The sequence below is a fragment of the Branchiostoma lanceolatum genome, chromosome 13 (genome assembly GCF_035083965.1).
Source record: "Branchiostoma lanceolatum isolate klBraLanc5 chromosome 13, klBraLanc5.hap2, whole genome shotgun sequence".
Classification (NCBI taxonomy): domain Eukaryota; kingdom Metazoa; phylum Chordata; class Leptocardii; order Amphioxiformes; family Branchiostomatidae; genus Branchiostoma; species Branchiostoma lanceolatum.
The window spans coordinates 235,682-250,918 of record NC_089734.1 but is presented as its reverse complement, the minus strand read 5'-3'; the positions used below and the strand labels follow the sequence as shown (position 1 = coordinate 250,918).

General features: G+C 43.6%; 1 protein-coding gene across 2 annotated transcripts in view; it reads left to right on the top strand.

Annotated features, from left to right (window-relative positions):
- Positions 1-13,747, top strand: part of LOC136447185 (transformation/transcription domain-associated protein-like) — a 261,663-nt gene extending 247,916 nt beyond the window's left edge. The window contains exons 22-30 of one of the 2 annotated variants that reach the window (XM_066445885.1): positions 2,457-2,564; positions 4,861-4,968; positions 5,743-5,859; positions 6,570-6,785; positions 7,203-7,344; positions 9,494-9,690; positions 13,031-13,139; positions 13,434-13,552; positions 13,589-13,747. In XM_066445885.1, the coding sequence (XP_066301982.1) occupies positions 2,457-2,564; positions 4,861-4,968; positions 5,743-5,859; positions 6,570-6,785; positions 7,203-7,344; positions 9,494-9,690; positions 13,031-13,139; positions 13,434-13,543 (1,107 nt within the window). In that variant the 3' untranslated portion in view covers positions 13,544-13,552; positions 13,589-13,747. Of the gene's footprint in view, positions 1-2,456; positions 2,565-4,860; positions 4,969-5,742; positions 5,860-6,569; positions 6,786-7,202; positions 7,345-9,493; positions 9,691-13,030; positions 13,140-13,433 lie in introns of both variants that reach the window. The other variant, XM_066445884.1, reaches the window with a different exon arrangement.
- Positions 13,748-15,237: the final 1,490 nt, after the last annotated feature.

Sequence of the window (15,237 nt, the reverse complement as noted above, 5' to 3'; positions counted from 1 at the left end):
ATTTAGATGTAGTCTTCAATTTTATTCAGTAGTTGGTTGGTCTAGTGACAGAAATGAAGATTATATATTGAATGTCATATGATATTCTAGGACACCCTTTCAAGTAATATGCAAAACTTTACTAACAGTTTAACGAATAGCAAATTAAGATATAGGCTTCAATTTTATTCAGTAGTTGGTTGGTCTAGTGACAGAAATTAAAATAATTATATTGTCATGATTATAATATATTAGGAAGCACACCCTTTTAAGTTCTATGTGCAACTTTACTATACATGTACATTGTATCAATTACCGAATTTAGATGTAGGCTTCAATTTTATTCAGCAGTTGTTTGTTCTAGTGACAACACTATTCAAAAAGTGTCTAATGTATTTGGGAGCCCAACCTTTCAAGACGTAATATGCAAAACTTTACTGTGTATCGATTAACAAATTTAGACGTCGGCTTCCAACAGTTTGCTCTTGAAAGGCAGAGAATGGCGTGCCAAGTTCTAACTGATGAGTGAAACTCGTTGAGGTTTACCACGTTTCTTCTCACTGCTTATTACCGTCGCCTTTGTTGCTACCGGATTGATTTTTTCTCGAGGTTGACAAAAAGTCGAAGCTCTCTTTATCCGCGTGTCACCGTGGGAGCGCGTGTCGTGTGAGAGATTTTATCGGCGAGGGTTTTTATTGGCTGTAAAGCCGCCTGGCGTATGTGCGAGATTTTATCTGAGGTCACAGCAAGTTATGTTCTTGGTTCTCGGTTCTTTTTGGAGCAAAATTCAGCAAGTCTTAGAGACCAAGATTAAGATTAGGCACTCGGAGTAAAACTTGACTCTGACTGTGTTAAGTAGGTAGCGTGCGTAGTCCAGTGGTTAGCGATCTTGCCTCTGGAACTAGAAGCCCCGGGTTCGATCCCGGCTGTGTCGCTCACCCGACATGCACGCTACCGGAAAAGATCGCAGTCCTTAGGACGGGACGTTAAGCCGTGGTCCACTGTTCATTGTGCTTGTCGAAAAGAGCTAGGGGAATTTCCCCGGTACACTGAACCTGTAAATACTGTACATAGCGTCTGTCTCCTCTGTCACGACCAGTGGAAGAGTAGCTCATCTGTTCATTGAGTTCATTTGAGCTAAACTGGTTCGAGATTCCTTTCCTTTTTTTCCTTTAAGAGAGAGAGAGGAGGGCAGGGAGCTATGTATCAAGGTTACGGTTACCGTACAGACTTTGCCTCCGACCGTTCTTATTGTTAGCTTGAAAGTTCATCTGTGTTGGTAGAAATCATTTCTGAGATGTCATCTCAGCAGTGGATTGCTCATTCCTTGACAAAGACTGGTTTTATACAGTCGAAAATTTGGGTTAGACAAGTCCAATTTTTGTGTTGGAAATTACAGTTAAAACTTGTTTCAGAATTTCTCATTGTTCTTTAAGTTCAGCATAATTTTCTTAAATCAGAGAACCGAGAGAACACCACAGCGCAGCCTAGGGAGTGTTTTTACAGCCCGTAAAGCCGGTCGGCGTATGTGCGACCAGTTTATCACCCATCAGTATGCATGGAGCCTTCCATCTGTCTCCATTAGCCCCGGCGTTTAGTGCCGCCCCCCTCCCACAGGTGCTGTACCAACGCGATGAGACGGGGGAAATGTACGACGCGGTGATGTACGGGCCGAGTTTTCATCCCGAGATCGTCGTGACGACTTGTTGATAACTTTTCCAGTGATTTTCTGTAATCACGCAGATAATGAGTGAAAGTTACAGCAGACAAAGTGCCAACTCATTTACTCATGAAAACTCTCTCTACTGTGGGTTAGAAATATCCTGCTCTGCAGGTTCACATGTTGTTAGGAAAATGTACCAATTTGGAGAACGGATGATCTTACATATTATACTTTTCATTCATTCATTCATTCATTCATTCATTCATTCATATTAAGAGAGACTAGAATGCAGAATGGGAGTGTGACTGTGATGTGATGGAGTACAGTACTTCTGACTTTTAGTGTTGCTACTTCAGCTCTTGTAGATGTTGCAGCTTTGATACATGTACATTTAGATTGGAGTCTGGTCTTCAGGGTATTTATGATGCCTCAGATGACTGTCAGACAGGCTATTTCCTGACATAAACAGGTTACAAAATGGCTTTTTATTTCGATGATAGTTCTTCCTGGGCTCGGAAACTTTTTCCCCAATTCCTACAACTACTGTGCCTGTGACAAAGTCTGTGGTAGGATCCTTTAGACCAGGACTATAAACCTAGTACATGTTTGTACGGCATTATGAAGTACATGCTATAAAAAATCCCTCATACATGTGGTCTGTAACTTCCTAGCTTGGTTTAAGAAGTGGGTATCAAACTGTTATCGTTTAGATCTCAAACCAGCGTCCCCCCCCCCCAAACACACAGTACAAAGTCTCTAACCAACGTTTCTTCTGGCTGATCTCTAACCAACGTTTCTCCGTCTGCCCCTACAGCACAACCACTACTACATCAAGATCGCCAAGTTCCTGCCTCGCGTGGAGATCGTTCACAAGCACGGGACCGCCGCCCGCAGACTCTACATCCGCGGACACAACGGCAAGGTGAGTTCTCAAATGTCTGCTCAGTGTCTTACATACGCTGTCTTTCACAAGTTCATGAGTAAATATTAAAACTTCTCCTAGTACTTAAGGCAGATGCCACAGTATGTTAAAATACACTGAAACAAGGCGTCAAAAGTACTAAACACAAATTTCAATTATTTAAAAAATTGTGCTCCACCAGAAAGCCACAAGAGTCTAGTTTTAAAAAATGGGCTCAAACTCGAAGAACAGCTCAAAGTTCAAAACAAAGCTTACCTTTGACCCCAATGCCTACTATATCCATCTGCACTGAATACCAGACCACACAACTCAGATCTATAGATCTGTCCTTATTGCCAACGAAACTGGTGAACTGAACAAGTTTTTACCAAACTGGGAACTTTCATATCATGTATTAGACCCTACCTTTTCCTTCCAAAAAAAAGTCTCCAAACTGGACCAAACTTTTCAAGGAAAGAAAGTTTTTTTTGTAGACACTACAATGACGCCACAATGATCGTATTTCCCATTTTGAGCCCTCCACTGCACACCACAACTGTGAAGTCAGGCCTAGTTTCATCAGCAGGTGACCTGCCAGCTCCCTCTGCGGCTGTGATGCCCACCCCGACCCTGACCCTGACCCTTAACCCCTGAAGGCCAGTCAGATCTCACACAGACATGGGAAACCACTTCCCGCACCAAATTGCTCCGTGAGCGGAAAGAATCTAAAATTCCGAGCAAACCGCACTTCACCCAGCCCCAGCTGGGGGGAATAGTTAGCAGGAAAATAACAAGGAACTCTGCGGGGCTCTTTCGAACTTGAACTCTAGTGTAACCTTTGTTTGAACCTGAATTAATTAGTCCTGAAGTAACAAGGAAATTTACTCAGGCTCGCTGACCTTCAGGAATAAAGGACCAAATTTTTGACCTTGGGCTTAGATTAGTCACTGAAGGACAAGAAACTATGGTGGTGCCTTCTGACCTTGAGGACTACTGTCTGACCTTGAGTTTCCCTGGTAGTCCTGTTTATGATGATGGTGAGCCTGGGGAGGGGGGTAGGTCAGTTCAGGGGTCACCTCGGCCTCAAGGTGACCTTCACTACACTCCTTGGGACTTGTGTAGGTCAGAGGTAGTGATCTGTGTAGTGTAAGCTCGGATGGACAGGAGAGGGGGGAGAAACTTTGAGCAACAATGATGGGAACTTGAAAAGTTGATATTTTTTATTTTGCTCACGTTCAACCTAGCTGCCATCTTCAGTGGTGAGGTTATATACACTGTACATTGTATGTAACATTATATATGGCCTCCGTCTGTCAGTATTGACCATGGTAAAATCCTGATTCACAACAGCCCTACAGCATCGACTATGGCTAAACAGCCCTATACAAGAATGGCAGTCTCTGCCACAAAAATCACATCTGTAAGCTGACTCAGTTCTGTTGCAAAGCTCTTTTCTGCGGATCCGCTAACATTACAGAAACAAATAATGATATAAGGACCACCTGGTACATGTATGGTATTGATATACAGTCAAACCTGAACTAGCGACCACCTCTACATGTACATAAGAACCACCTGCCCATTGTGACCGCTTTGTGGTGGTCCCTCGGACATTTTTTTCCAATTTCACATAAGCATTCATTTGAAAATGTCTCTAGTAACCACCTGTCCACGTAGACCAGATTTTATTGGGTCCCTGAGCGGTCTCCTTGGGTGGTCACTACGTATACCAACTGGATTTGGGGTTAAGTGGACGTTTTGGGGTCCTTACCCCATTTCACCTGGACGTCCGTTTAACCCAAAATTCAGTTGTTGTTGAGTGTTGACTGTAGTTTGTTTTGTGAGTGAGTTGTTCGCCCCTGTGCCTCCCTGCCCAGATCTACATGATATTATGATCTACAGTACCTAATGATATAAGTGTGGACTAGTTTTATGTACATGTTTGCTGAGTGAGTTATTCACCCGTGCTTTCCCCTGAGTGGTCTTCTTGGGAAGGTCTGACTGTAGTTTGTTTGCTGAGTGAGTTGTTCACCCCCGTGTGCTTCCCTGCCCAGATCTACATGATATTATGATCTACAGTACCTAATGATATAAGTGTGGACTAGTTTTCTGTACTTGCTTGCAAAGTGAGTTGTTCACTTGTGCTTCCCTCCCCAGATCTACATGATATGATGATCTACAGTTACTTGATATGAGTGTGGACTAGTTTTATGACTGAGTTGTTCACCCGTACTTTCCCCTAAGTCCTAAGTGGTCTTCTTGGGCAGGTCTGACTGTAGTTTGTTTGCTAAGTGAGTTGTTCACGTGTGTTACCCAGATCTACCCGTACCTGGTGATGAATGACGCGTGCCTGAGCGACTCCCGGCGGGAAGAAAGGGTACTGCAGCTGCTCAGGATGCTCAACCACTTCCTGGAGAAGAGAAAGGTGCGTTTTAGAAATAATGCAAAATGAATAATGCAAAAAATACAAAACGACTTACTGAATAGACTCCCTAAAGAGTTATCATTGACTGAGAATGATTCTGAAGACAAGTGAAACCTGTATATAAGTTGTTCACTGTTGGAATTGTGGTGTATTGACACAAATGTCATTGGCACAATGTTGGAAGCTTTACATTTTCATTTGTTCCTCATGTAGCTAATGTTTCAATGAAGTGTCATAGAATGTCATTTTATTTTCAAAGGCCACACCATTTTAATTCCTTGGTTAACGAAATTTTTAAGAAAATGCTAGATTGGAAAATCAACAGGAAAACAGAATCTCGGAGGAAAGTTTGTACTTTGGTGCACACAATTTCAGGGAGTGAACAGGGTCAGATGCAAGTTTTCACCCCAGCCTTCTTTTTGTTTTGTTTTCATGATTTTTTTTTGCTAAAATTTATAAAAAAATCTGTTAACCAAGAAATTGAATTGGTGTGGCCTAAGCATACAATACATGTACTTACCACTGCATCATGGCAACCTTATTACTCATATATAAAAAATATTATGATTATAACCATGTTTGATTCAGATCACTCATGAATATGTCACAGAATACTGATAGACCAAATTTCTGATGGTCTGAAATGTGAAGAAACATTGGTGTATTGATTGCATTGTTGTCACACTAAAAGTTTGAAATGGCTTGAATCAAAAGATAGCTGTCTGCAATACACCTTGACCTTTAATTGACCTGGGTGTTTTCCTCGTTTCCCAGGAAACGGCGCGACGCAACCTGCAGTTCACAGTGCCGCGCGTGGTGGCGGTGTCGCCCCAGATGCGCCTGGTGGAAGACAATCCGTCGTCCCTCTCACTGCTCTCCATATACAAACAGGTACAGCCAGACAAACACTCCCCCTATAGTGAAACTCCTGCTCACTGCCGCACTTAAAGTTTTCATGCTTAAGGTCGCATTGATGCCGACTGGCGCAGTGATTTTACACCAATAAGGCTGTCCAAGTTTCCCTCCCTAAACTGTCAACCCAGCAGATGCTTGAACCAATTATTTGGAGCAGTGCCACATTGATGCCGTTTCCTGCCACAGCAATTATCTAGTGGTTATGCTCAATCTTTAGGAAGGCATCTCCAATTGCTGTGGACTATGCTGCATTGATGCCATTTCCTGTCATAGTTATTTGTTCTGCTCCACCTTTAGATTGAGTAAGAAATCATCTGTGTGAGCCAGAATGATGCATGTGTGTGTGCTCAACGGACACAATATAAGTTGAGGAGAAAATATTGAGACCCTTTCAAGACTCCCATCATCATCTATCGGCCTGTAACAGCTGGGACCCTCCTCCAGTGATGTGCAAAGAAGATACTGAGACTGAGAGAAGGAGTGTTTGTGTGTGCACGCTTGTGTGTGTGTGTCTGTATGTGCGCGCACTTGATTGCACGGTCGCATGTGTGTGTCGCAGTGATCAGTTGACACAATATACTAGTAAGTTGAGGGGAAAAATTTGAGAATGTTGCCATAAGGAGTCGAGTATTTTTACAACTCCATAAACTTTGCCTGACTGTCTAATTTTTCCCCTCCTCCCCCAGCGATGTGCAAAGAAGATGATGGAGCACGACGCGCCGATCTCGCGGTACTACGAGCGGCTGCTGATGGTGCAGGCTCGCGGCGCGCAGGCGAGCCACCAGGTGCTGAGGGACGTCCTGAAGGAGGTGCAGACCAACATGGTGCCGCGCAGCATGCTCAAGGAGTGGGCCTCGCACACCTTCCCCGACGCCACCGACTACTTCCACTTCAGGAAAATGGTACGGATTTGTCAATCTATCAATCAACCAATATTTATCTCACACCTTCCCCTTATTGACCTTGATGAGTACTGTTGTTTTGTTATGCAAACTGCCCTCCCACAGTTGACCTTGAGAGTTCTAATCTTGCTGCCCCCTCCCACAGCTTACACAGCAGCTGGCGCTGATGGGTTTTGTGGAGTTCGTTCTGCACCTGACACGCCTGCCCCCCTCCACACAGTTGACCTTGAGAGTTCTAACCTTACTGCCCCCCTCCCCAGTTGACCTTGAGAGTTCTAACCTTACTGCCCCCCTCCCACAGCTGACGCAGCAGCTGGTGCTGATGGGGTTTGTGGAGTTCGTGCTGCACCTAACTTGGCTGCCCCCCTCCCCACAGTTGACCTTGACAGTTCTAACCTTACCGCCCCCCTCCCACAGCTGACGCAGCAGCTGGCGCTGATGGGTTTTGTGGAGTTCGTGCTGCACCTGACGCGGCTGAACCCCGAGATGCTGTACGTGGCGCAGGACTGCGGCCAGCTGCACGCCTCGTACTTCAGGTTCGACATCAACGACGCCTCCGGTGAGACATGGAAGATTTTGCTATTGTTTATTGGGTGGGCTGACTTCTCTGTCTTCTCAGCCAGGGGCAGAATTGCAAGGAGCTTACAATTGGCGGGGCTAGATCGCAAGGGTCCATTCGGTGCTAACTCAGGTGACCTCAATGTGTAGGACTGTAGGTTTTGAACCACTCACACCGGGATGGACCCATTTTCTTTGCAATAAGTGTGGTAGGTTCTTTAATGTGCTCGATGTGTGACTCCCCCCAAACACGGGGATTTACACAAGACATTGAGACGTTGAAGATTTTCTTACTGATAGGTCTTTGATTATGGTTTTGATCATGATTTATGTAGAAATTATGCCACACCAAATATAAATCAGGCCACATGCTATTATGAGAACACCATTGTAAGCTAATGTTCACCAACTTTTTGGAGGCCATTTTTCAAAGGTTTGCTCCCTTGCTTTGTAACCTCGCAGGGTGAGCCATGAGATATAGTAGCACGTTCCCTCTCTGTGTCTGGTTATCTTCCCAACTGTTATATATACGAGCCGGGCTGCGACGGCGTCCCCCGATGCTCACCGGTGCAGCTCATATGAATGTGCCCGGGATGTGATGTGCGTTAGGCACCCACCGTTCGCACAGTGCGTGTAATATAAGACTGATATCTTTGATCCTATCTCCCTCATGTTTCTCCAAACTGCTGCTATTATCTCTAACTGGTGGCATTAGTTCCAGTGCCAGCTGTAGATAGGAGAACTTGCCTTCCAGAGTATGAAACTGCTGTGTCTATTGCTGAGTTGCTACGTCTATTGCTGAGTGTATGCCCCATATTTCTCGGGGAAGCCACTTTCCTTCATTGCTGGGATGACTTGTATTGCCTCTGTCAGTGGTAGATAGGAGAACTTGGCTTCACGAGTATGAAACTTCTATGTCTATTGCTGTATCTGTTATCTATGTAGCCGGTATAACCGCCCTTCGGCGGAACATACCAGCTTCTATAGCTGGTTGTATGTCCCATATTTCTTGGGAAAGCCACAGTGACTATCTTTCATTGCTGGGATGACTTCCATTGCCAATCTGTCAGGGGTAGATAGGAAGAGTTGGCTTCCAGATTATGTAGTTCAGTTGTTACACTTCCACTTTAAAAGTATGAACAACTCTATCATATTTCTGGGGGAAAACCATGGCCACTATCTATTTTTGCTAGGATGACTTCCATTGCCACTGTCAAGGGTAGATACGAAAAGTTGGCTTCCAAAGTACATTTTGTAATTGACAAAACTCCATCTAGTGCAGCCGTTACACCCAACTTCCGAAGTATGAACAACTCCATCTAATGCTGAGTCTATACCCCATTTTTCTTTTGAAAGCCACTACCGGCATCTCTCACTGCTACAGGGTTATTTTCATGGCCACTGTCAGAAAGATTTAAAAAATTGGCATGCAGAGTATGACACAAACTCACATCTAGTGCATTGGTTACACCCCCACTTCCACCAAAGTATAAACAACTCTATCTAGTTCTTGGTTCATGCCTCATATTTCTGGGGAAAGCCTCCATCCCTCGTTGCTAGGATAGTTCTCATTACCATCGTTAGGCTAATTAACACGGGGAACTAGATTAGAAAACTAACACGGGTTTGTTTGACACATCTCAGTATGATGCGAGCACACAGAACTGTATCAGACTGAAAACCTTTCCTCCCGGGAGGGTGTGTAATATTTCCTGGCCAGATAAGATCGGAGATATCTGTCGTATCGACTGTATTTCACGGGTGGCAAGGAGCAGCTGCTGACTTCGTGACTATATCACATCCATAGGACATGAATTCTACTGACTTCTTACAACGATGGAGTCAGGCAGGCTGTTTTCCGTATCAATTTTAAACTCATGGTTACGTTTCAGTTTGAAAGATGTTTTCAAGTCACAAGTGCCCAAGACCACTCAAGGGACTGCTAAAATCTGGTCTATGTGGACATGTGGTCACTAGACAGGATTCTTAATGCTGCTGTCAGTAGTAAGAGTTATCTACATCTAAGGGACCAGCAAAAAGTGCTACATTGGCCATGTGGTCCTTATGTAGAGGTGGTCACTTGTGCAGGTTTGAGTGTGACGTTATATTTGTTCCCTGGAGCTGACTCTGTATTTCTCTCCCCATAACAGGAGACCTCGACGCAAACCGACCCGTCCCCTTCCGCCTGACCCCGAACATATCGGATTTCCTGACACCCATCGGCGTGAGCGGCGTGCTGACCTCCTGCATGATCGCCGCCGCGCGATGCTTCGTCCAGCCGAACTTCAAACTCGACAGTCTTCTGAGGGCCGTGCTCAGGGACGAGCTCATCTACTGGCACAAGAAGGTAATTATTATGCGCATATTAATGCCGGACGAGCTCATCTATTGGCACAAGAAGGTAATTATCATGCGCATATTAATGAGGGATGAGCTCATCTACTGGTACAAGAAGGTAATTATCATGCGCATATTAATGAGGGACGAGCTCATCTACTGGTACAAGAAGGTAATTATCATGCGCATATTAATTAGGGACGAGCTTATCTATTGGCACAAGAAGGTAATTATGCGCATATTAATGAGGGACAAGCTCATCTACTGGCACAAGAAGGTAATTATTATGTGCAAATTAATGAGGGATGAGCTCATCTACTGGCACAAGAAGGTAATTATTATGCTCATATTAATGAATGTTACTGTTATGCACATAGAATGATGGAAAAGTCTCTTTAAAACAGTACAGCAGAGACAAGGGAGGAAGGCCCAAAATTGAGCTCAAGACCAAATAACATCACGATTCATCCATAGCTTCTTGAGTTATGCTGGCCAAATTAGATCAGAAACAGACAGAGAGAGAGAGAGAGAGAGAGAGAGAGACAAATAGACACACCAGAAATGGTTCCTACTTCACATTGATTTTCATACAATAGTGATCATTGAGTTACATTCCATGTGCAAGAATGTCCTTTTCATCAATGTGCGTTGTACTTATTAATTTCAAAGGTGGGATAGTCTACATAGTGAATTTGCTATGCTGGATTTGTGTAGGACTTGTAGCTTGTGTTACTCCCATTGTCTACACAATGTACCTGTTGTTCCTGCCCCTGTGAGGTGACGTGAACCGCAGAACCCCGTTATTCCTGCCTCCCAGACTCACCTTAACGAGGGCGATCAGGAATGCTGTATAATCTCCAGACAAGTTTATAATCCTCCCCATCCGTCACGATGACGGACAGACATGTTCACAACACACGCTCGTTAAGCATGGCACTAACGAGCCACCACGGACCCACACAAGCACGTACAGCCTTATTGGATTGTATGAAAAATTAAACAACGTATACTTTTTTAACACCTGATGAATTATTGCATTGTCTCAATGGTGTAAGGTTTTTTGTCATCAGATTTTAAAAAAGAGCTCTTAACAGGCTATCAGACTAGCTCTTGAGTATCACCATGTGATGTCATGATGCAATCGTGCTGAAGATACCTACAGATCAGTCATCCCTGTCTGGGACTGTGCCGCTCCAGGAAATTCCTAAATTTTCCCGGAACTTAATCTGCTCCAGGGGGAGGTTCTTCAGAAGTTAAAGTCACAAATAGAGTTTTTTAGTGTTGAGTTTTGGAAGTTGATGAAGAAATGTGTAACTGTGATACGCTGTAACTGTGCCTGTGTCCCTGCTGTTCCCGGAAATTACAAAGGTTCCTGGAAGTTCAATGTGACACTGAGGGGAAGTGTTTAACTTTGACAAGTTTAATCAGCTCTGATAAACTTTCTAGACTCCTTCCTGAGCTTGTGATGGTGTGACGTAAGCCTGCCAAAGAAAACACATACTGTAGTATTTTAGCCACAGGACAGATTAATCCTGTCTGTACATTTTTACATTTGACTGTGCAAGTTTGAGTTCCAGATATTAGCTTCCTGTGACGTAAACCTGATAAAGGAGACATATTGACCTGCAATTGTACATTCATAAAGATCCACCCCAGTCCAGTATCTGTTCTCTTCCTGCAAGATCCTGAAGATTCCTGGAACATGATCCTACCTCGAAAAGGTTTTTAGCAAGTTTGAGTTCCAGATATTGGCTTCCTGTGACACAAACCCGATAAACAAGACATATTGACGTACGTCATGTATCAACCCTAGCACAGTATAATTATAGATATTCTTCCTGGAAGAAAGTTCCTGGAACTTGATCCTCCCACTTTGCTGTGTGTAGAGGGTGTTGACCGACAGAAAAGCACAGATAGAGGGCTCTCATCGGCAGAACCTATGGATTTCTGAAGCTCCTAACGTGCATGAGGCAAACCTGCGGGGAAGACGGATAGTCACATTATGTACGGAATTGATTGTGGATATGGACGTGCCAACATCAGCATTGTACCTGAAACATGATCTTTTCATCTTGCACTAAGGGGGAGGGTTTTTTTACAAGTCTAAAGTCACCAAATAAATAAGCACTTGATATCCTTGGATCCTTGGTGCCCCCACTCCATTGATTGTTCTGTTCTAAAAAAATCCTACATGGTTCCTGGAGTTAAACCAGTTCCTGAAAATTTTGTATTCGAATTTTCAGGCTAAAATGTCTCGACATTTGATGAGGAACCTTCAAGGCCTTGAGTGTTGTTCTACCTTGATCTTTGCAATATCAGAATTTCAAAGTAAAATATTTTGGAACCACAGATCTTATCATACATGTATAGTGATGGGCACGTGTACATGTATGTCATAATGGACTTAAAAGTGTATTAGTTGACTATGATATTCATATACAATATAAGTTATGCATGTCCCGCATCGGACTCGTCAGCCACCAGAGGGCATGTAACAGAAGTGGACCCTACCCCTGAAATCTTTGTCAGCGAAGCCAAGCCAAGCAAAGAGAAGTAATTTATAAAGTTTGAATCAGCCAAAGTTGTGCCTAACAAAGTAAGATTTCCTGACTCAGCAGTTTCCTCTGTGAACCTGCCAGGAATTATGTAGCTTCGTGGTTATCTAAAGAACTTCCTGACTCAGCAACTTGGAGTTCGATCGCTCTCCAGACTGATGTTCACAGTTTGTAAAGACTGTTAAACGCCGCCGCTCTGCGCTTGACAGAAGAGGCTGTAAGATGTGCCGTTCTGTCTTGTTAATGGGTGATCTGACACGTCGTTGCCGGCGATGTATGAACATTGCTGCACAGCAGAACACTTTGCCAGCTGGGCACAGAAATCTGTCACCAGCTGAGGGCTGCTTAGTCTTCCTGGAGGTGACTGACTGCCAGTACCAGTGCTGCTCCTGGAAATTCCTATAGTCTTCCTGGAAATTGCTTAAGTCTTCCTGGAAATTTCTAAGGTCTTCCTGGAAATTGCTTAAGTCTTCCTGGAAATTTCTAAGGTCTTCCTGGAAATTGCTTAAGTCTTCCTGGAAATTCATTAAGTCTTCCTGGATACTCCTCATGTCCTCCTAGAAATTTCTTAAGTTTCCCTGGAAGTTCCTAAAGTCTTCCTGGAAATTCCTGAGGTCTTCCTGGAAATTGCTTAATAAGTCTTCCTGGAAATTCTGAAGGTTCCTGGAGGTTTAATGATGTTTGAACTTTCACACAATATTACTTAAGTTACAAAAGCAGCAAACTGATCAGCCTTTCTTGTTTCTTTATTTGTTATGTTGACCTGAATGTTTGTTTGTTGTGTTGTTGCCATAGAAACAGGATGAGCTGCACGTGGGGAGTACCCAACCGCAGGACATGGATGGAGAGGTGCTGATCACCATGGTGAACAAAGCTGTTAACGCCATCATGACTCGGCTACAGAGTAAGTCTGCAGTTCCGTTTTAAATCAGTAGGGGGGGCTCATGTACGGTGCTGATCACCATGGTGAACAAAGCCGTCAACGCAATCATGACTCGGCTACAGAGTAAGTCTGCAGTTCCGTTACAAATCAGTAGGGGGGGCTCATAAGCAGGGTACAGACTGAGTAAGTCCCTCTGCATTTTACCAATGACTTGGTGCCTGGAGCTTGTAGCTATTTTCAGTGCAAATCTTCTGTATGAATGATTATACAGCAGTTATACAGCAGTTCAGTACTAACTGTCTACTTGTGTTTCAGACTTGGCCCAGTTCGAGGGTGGAGAGAGCAAAGTCAGCACTTTGGTGGCGGCAGCCAACAGCCCTGACAACCTGTGTCGCATGGACCCGGCCTGGCACCCCTGGCTATAACAGTGGTGCGGTCCAAGTAGCACCCCTGGCTATAACCCCTGGTGCAGTCCAACACACCCCTGGCTGCAACAGTAGTACAGTCCATGTAGCACCCCTGGCTGCAACAGTAGTACGGTCCAACAAATCTATAGTTATAACAGTAGTACAGTCCAACACACCCCTAGCTTCAGCAGTGGTGCAGTCCAACTGTTACCCCTATAGATAGTACTGTAATTCTTGATTTGTTAGCTGTAACTTAATTTTAGCTGATTTAACTGTCACTAGTCAACCGCTAAAATTTCATCATCGCTAATATTTGATCACTAATATTTGAGACAGTAATGTTTGTTCAAACCGTTAAAATTAAGTGCAGTGACCTACTCCATTTTCCCCAAACCGCTATATTTTCCTGCCGCTATATTAAAGTGATTTACAGTATTTGGTACAGTCCAGGCATCTTCTTTGCCCATGTAGATCATGTGACATTTGGGGGGGGGGGGCATTGGGGGGGGGGGGGGTTAAGACAAGCAGACAAGTTAGAGCTAATGGTGGGAGGGGGGTCAACATGCAGTCAGCTACGGAGTTGCCACACTTGTACTGGCGTTGAAAGTATCACGAGAATTACTTAGGGGAATGGCAGAATTGTCAATACCCTTTATACATAGAGAGACTTGAAATGCTGGACTTCAGAAGGACAGACTTTCAAATTTCTTCCTGGGTTCTTATAGTCTCCAAGCAGATGTTGGGAGCTTAAATTGTTACGTTTTCCAAGGGAAGCAGTTTAATGCAGAAAAGGGCAGCTGTGAAAGCCTTAACAATTTAGCCTCCCTAACGTCTGCTTGGAAACTAATTTCTATAAATTCCACCTCATCTAAAAACATTTCTTACGCCAAGATAACTTAGATCTTAAGAATGTTACAAGACATTGCAGCAACTTGAAACATGATTGTAGATATATTTATTTTGAGTTGGTAATCGGGTATCCTATCAATGTTTCAGACATGTGTACATATTGTGTAGCTTACATCACAAGTGTTAAATCACGCATATGTGAGACCTTCACACAACCAGTCAAAATATGGTAATGACACTTATCACCCTTATTTCTTACCAGATTTACTAAGATTGAAATGAGAGAAATGTGAAATGATAGCCTGCAATTTTTGAATGTGAATATTCAATGCTGTGCTTGCCTTACCTATCTCTGTTATTTTCTTTTGACCTGAAAATTGCATTAGCTGTTTCTGATTTCTTTTTGATTAAAGAAAAGGGAGGAAAATTTTGTGCAGTATTCTTAGAAATGTCACAGTATCTTCCAGATTTATGAAGAACTTATAGTGTGAAGGAACGTTTTTGCTAGATTTGTTACATTTTGAAGCAATTCAGAGAAACAACTTACTGTGATGTTCTGTACAGTTGCCATTTTATTGATTCTTAGTCACAAAATATAGCAATAGTGACACAGCAAGGAGGCTACACATGGGGGGAATTTGTATAGTACATGCCTGTAGAGAAAGGTAGCTTTGTAGGATTGTAATCTCCAAGCAGATATTGTGGTTGAAAGTCAGATTTTTTTCTGATCCGCTGTTGTTGTTTTTTTCTGATAGTACTCTACCCCTCTAGATTATAGGACTAGACTTTAACCTTTAGCACACTGAAGCAGCCATTTGGCATCCAACTCCCTTTTGGTTACAGAGTTAGGCAGCAGGGAGAAG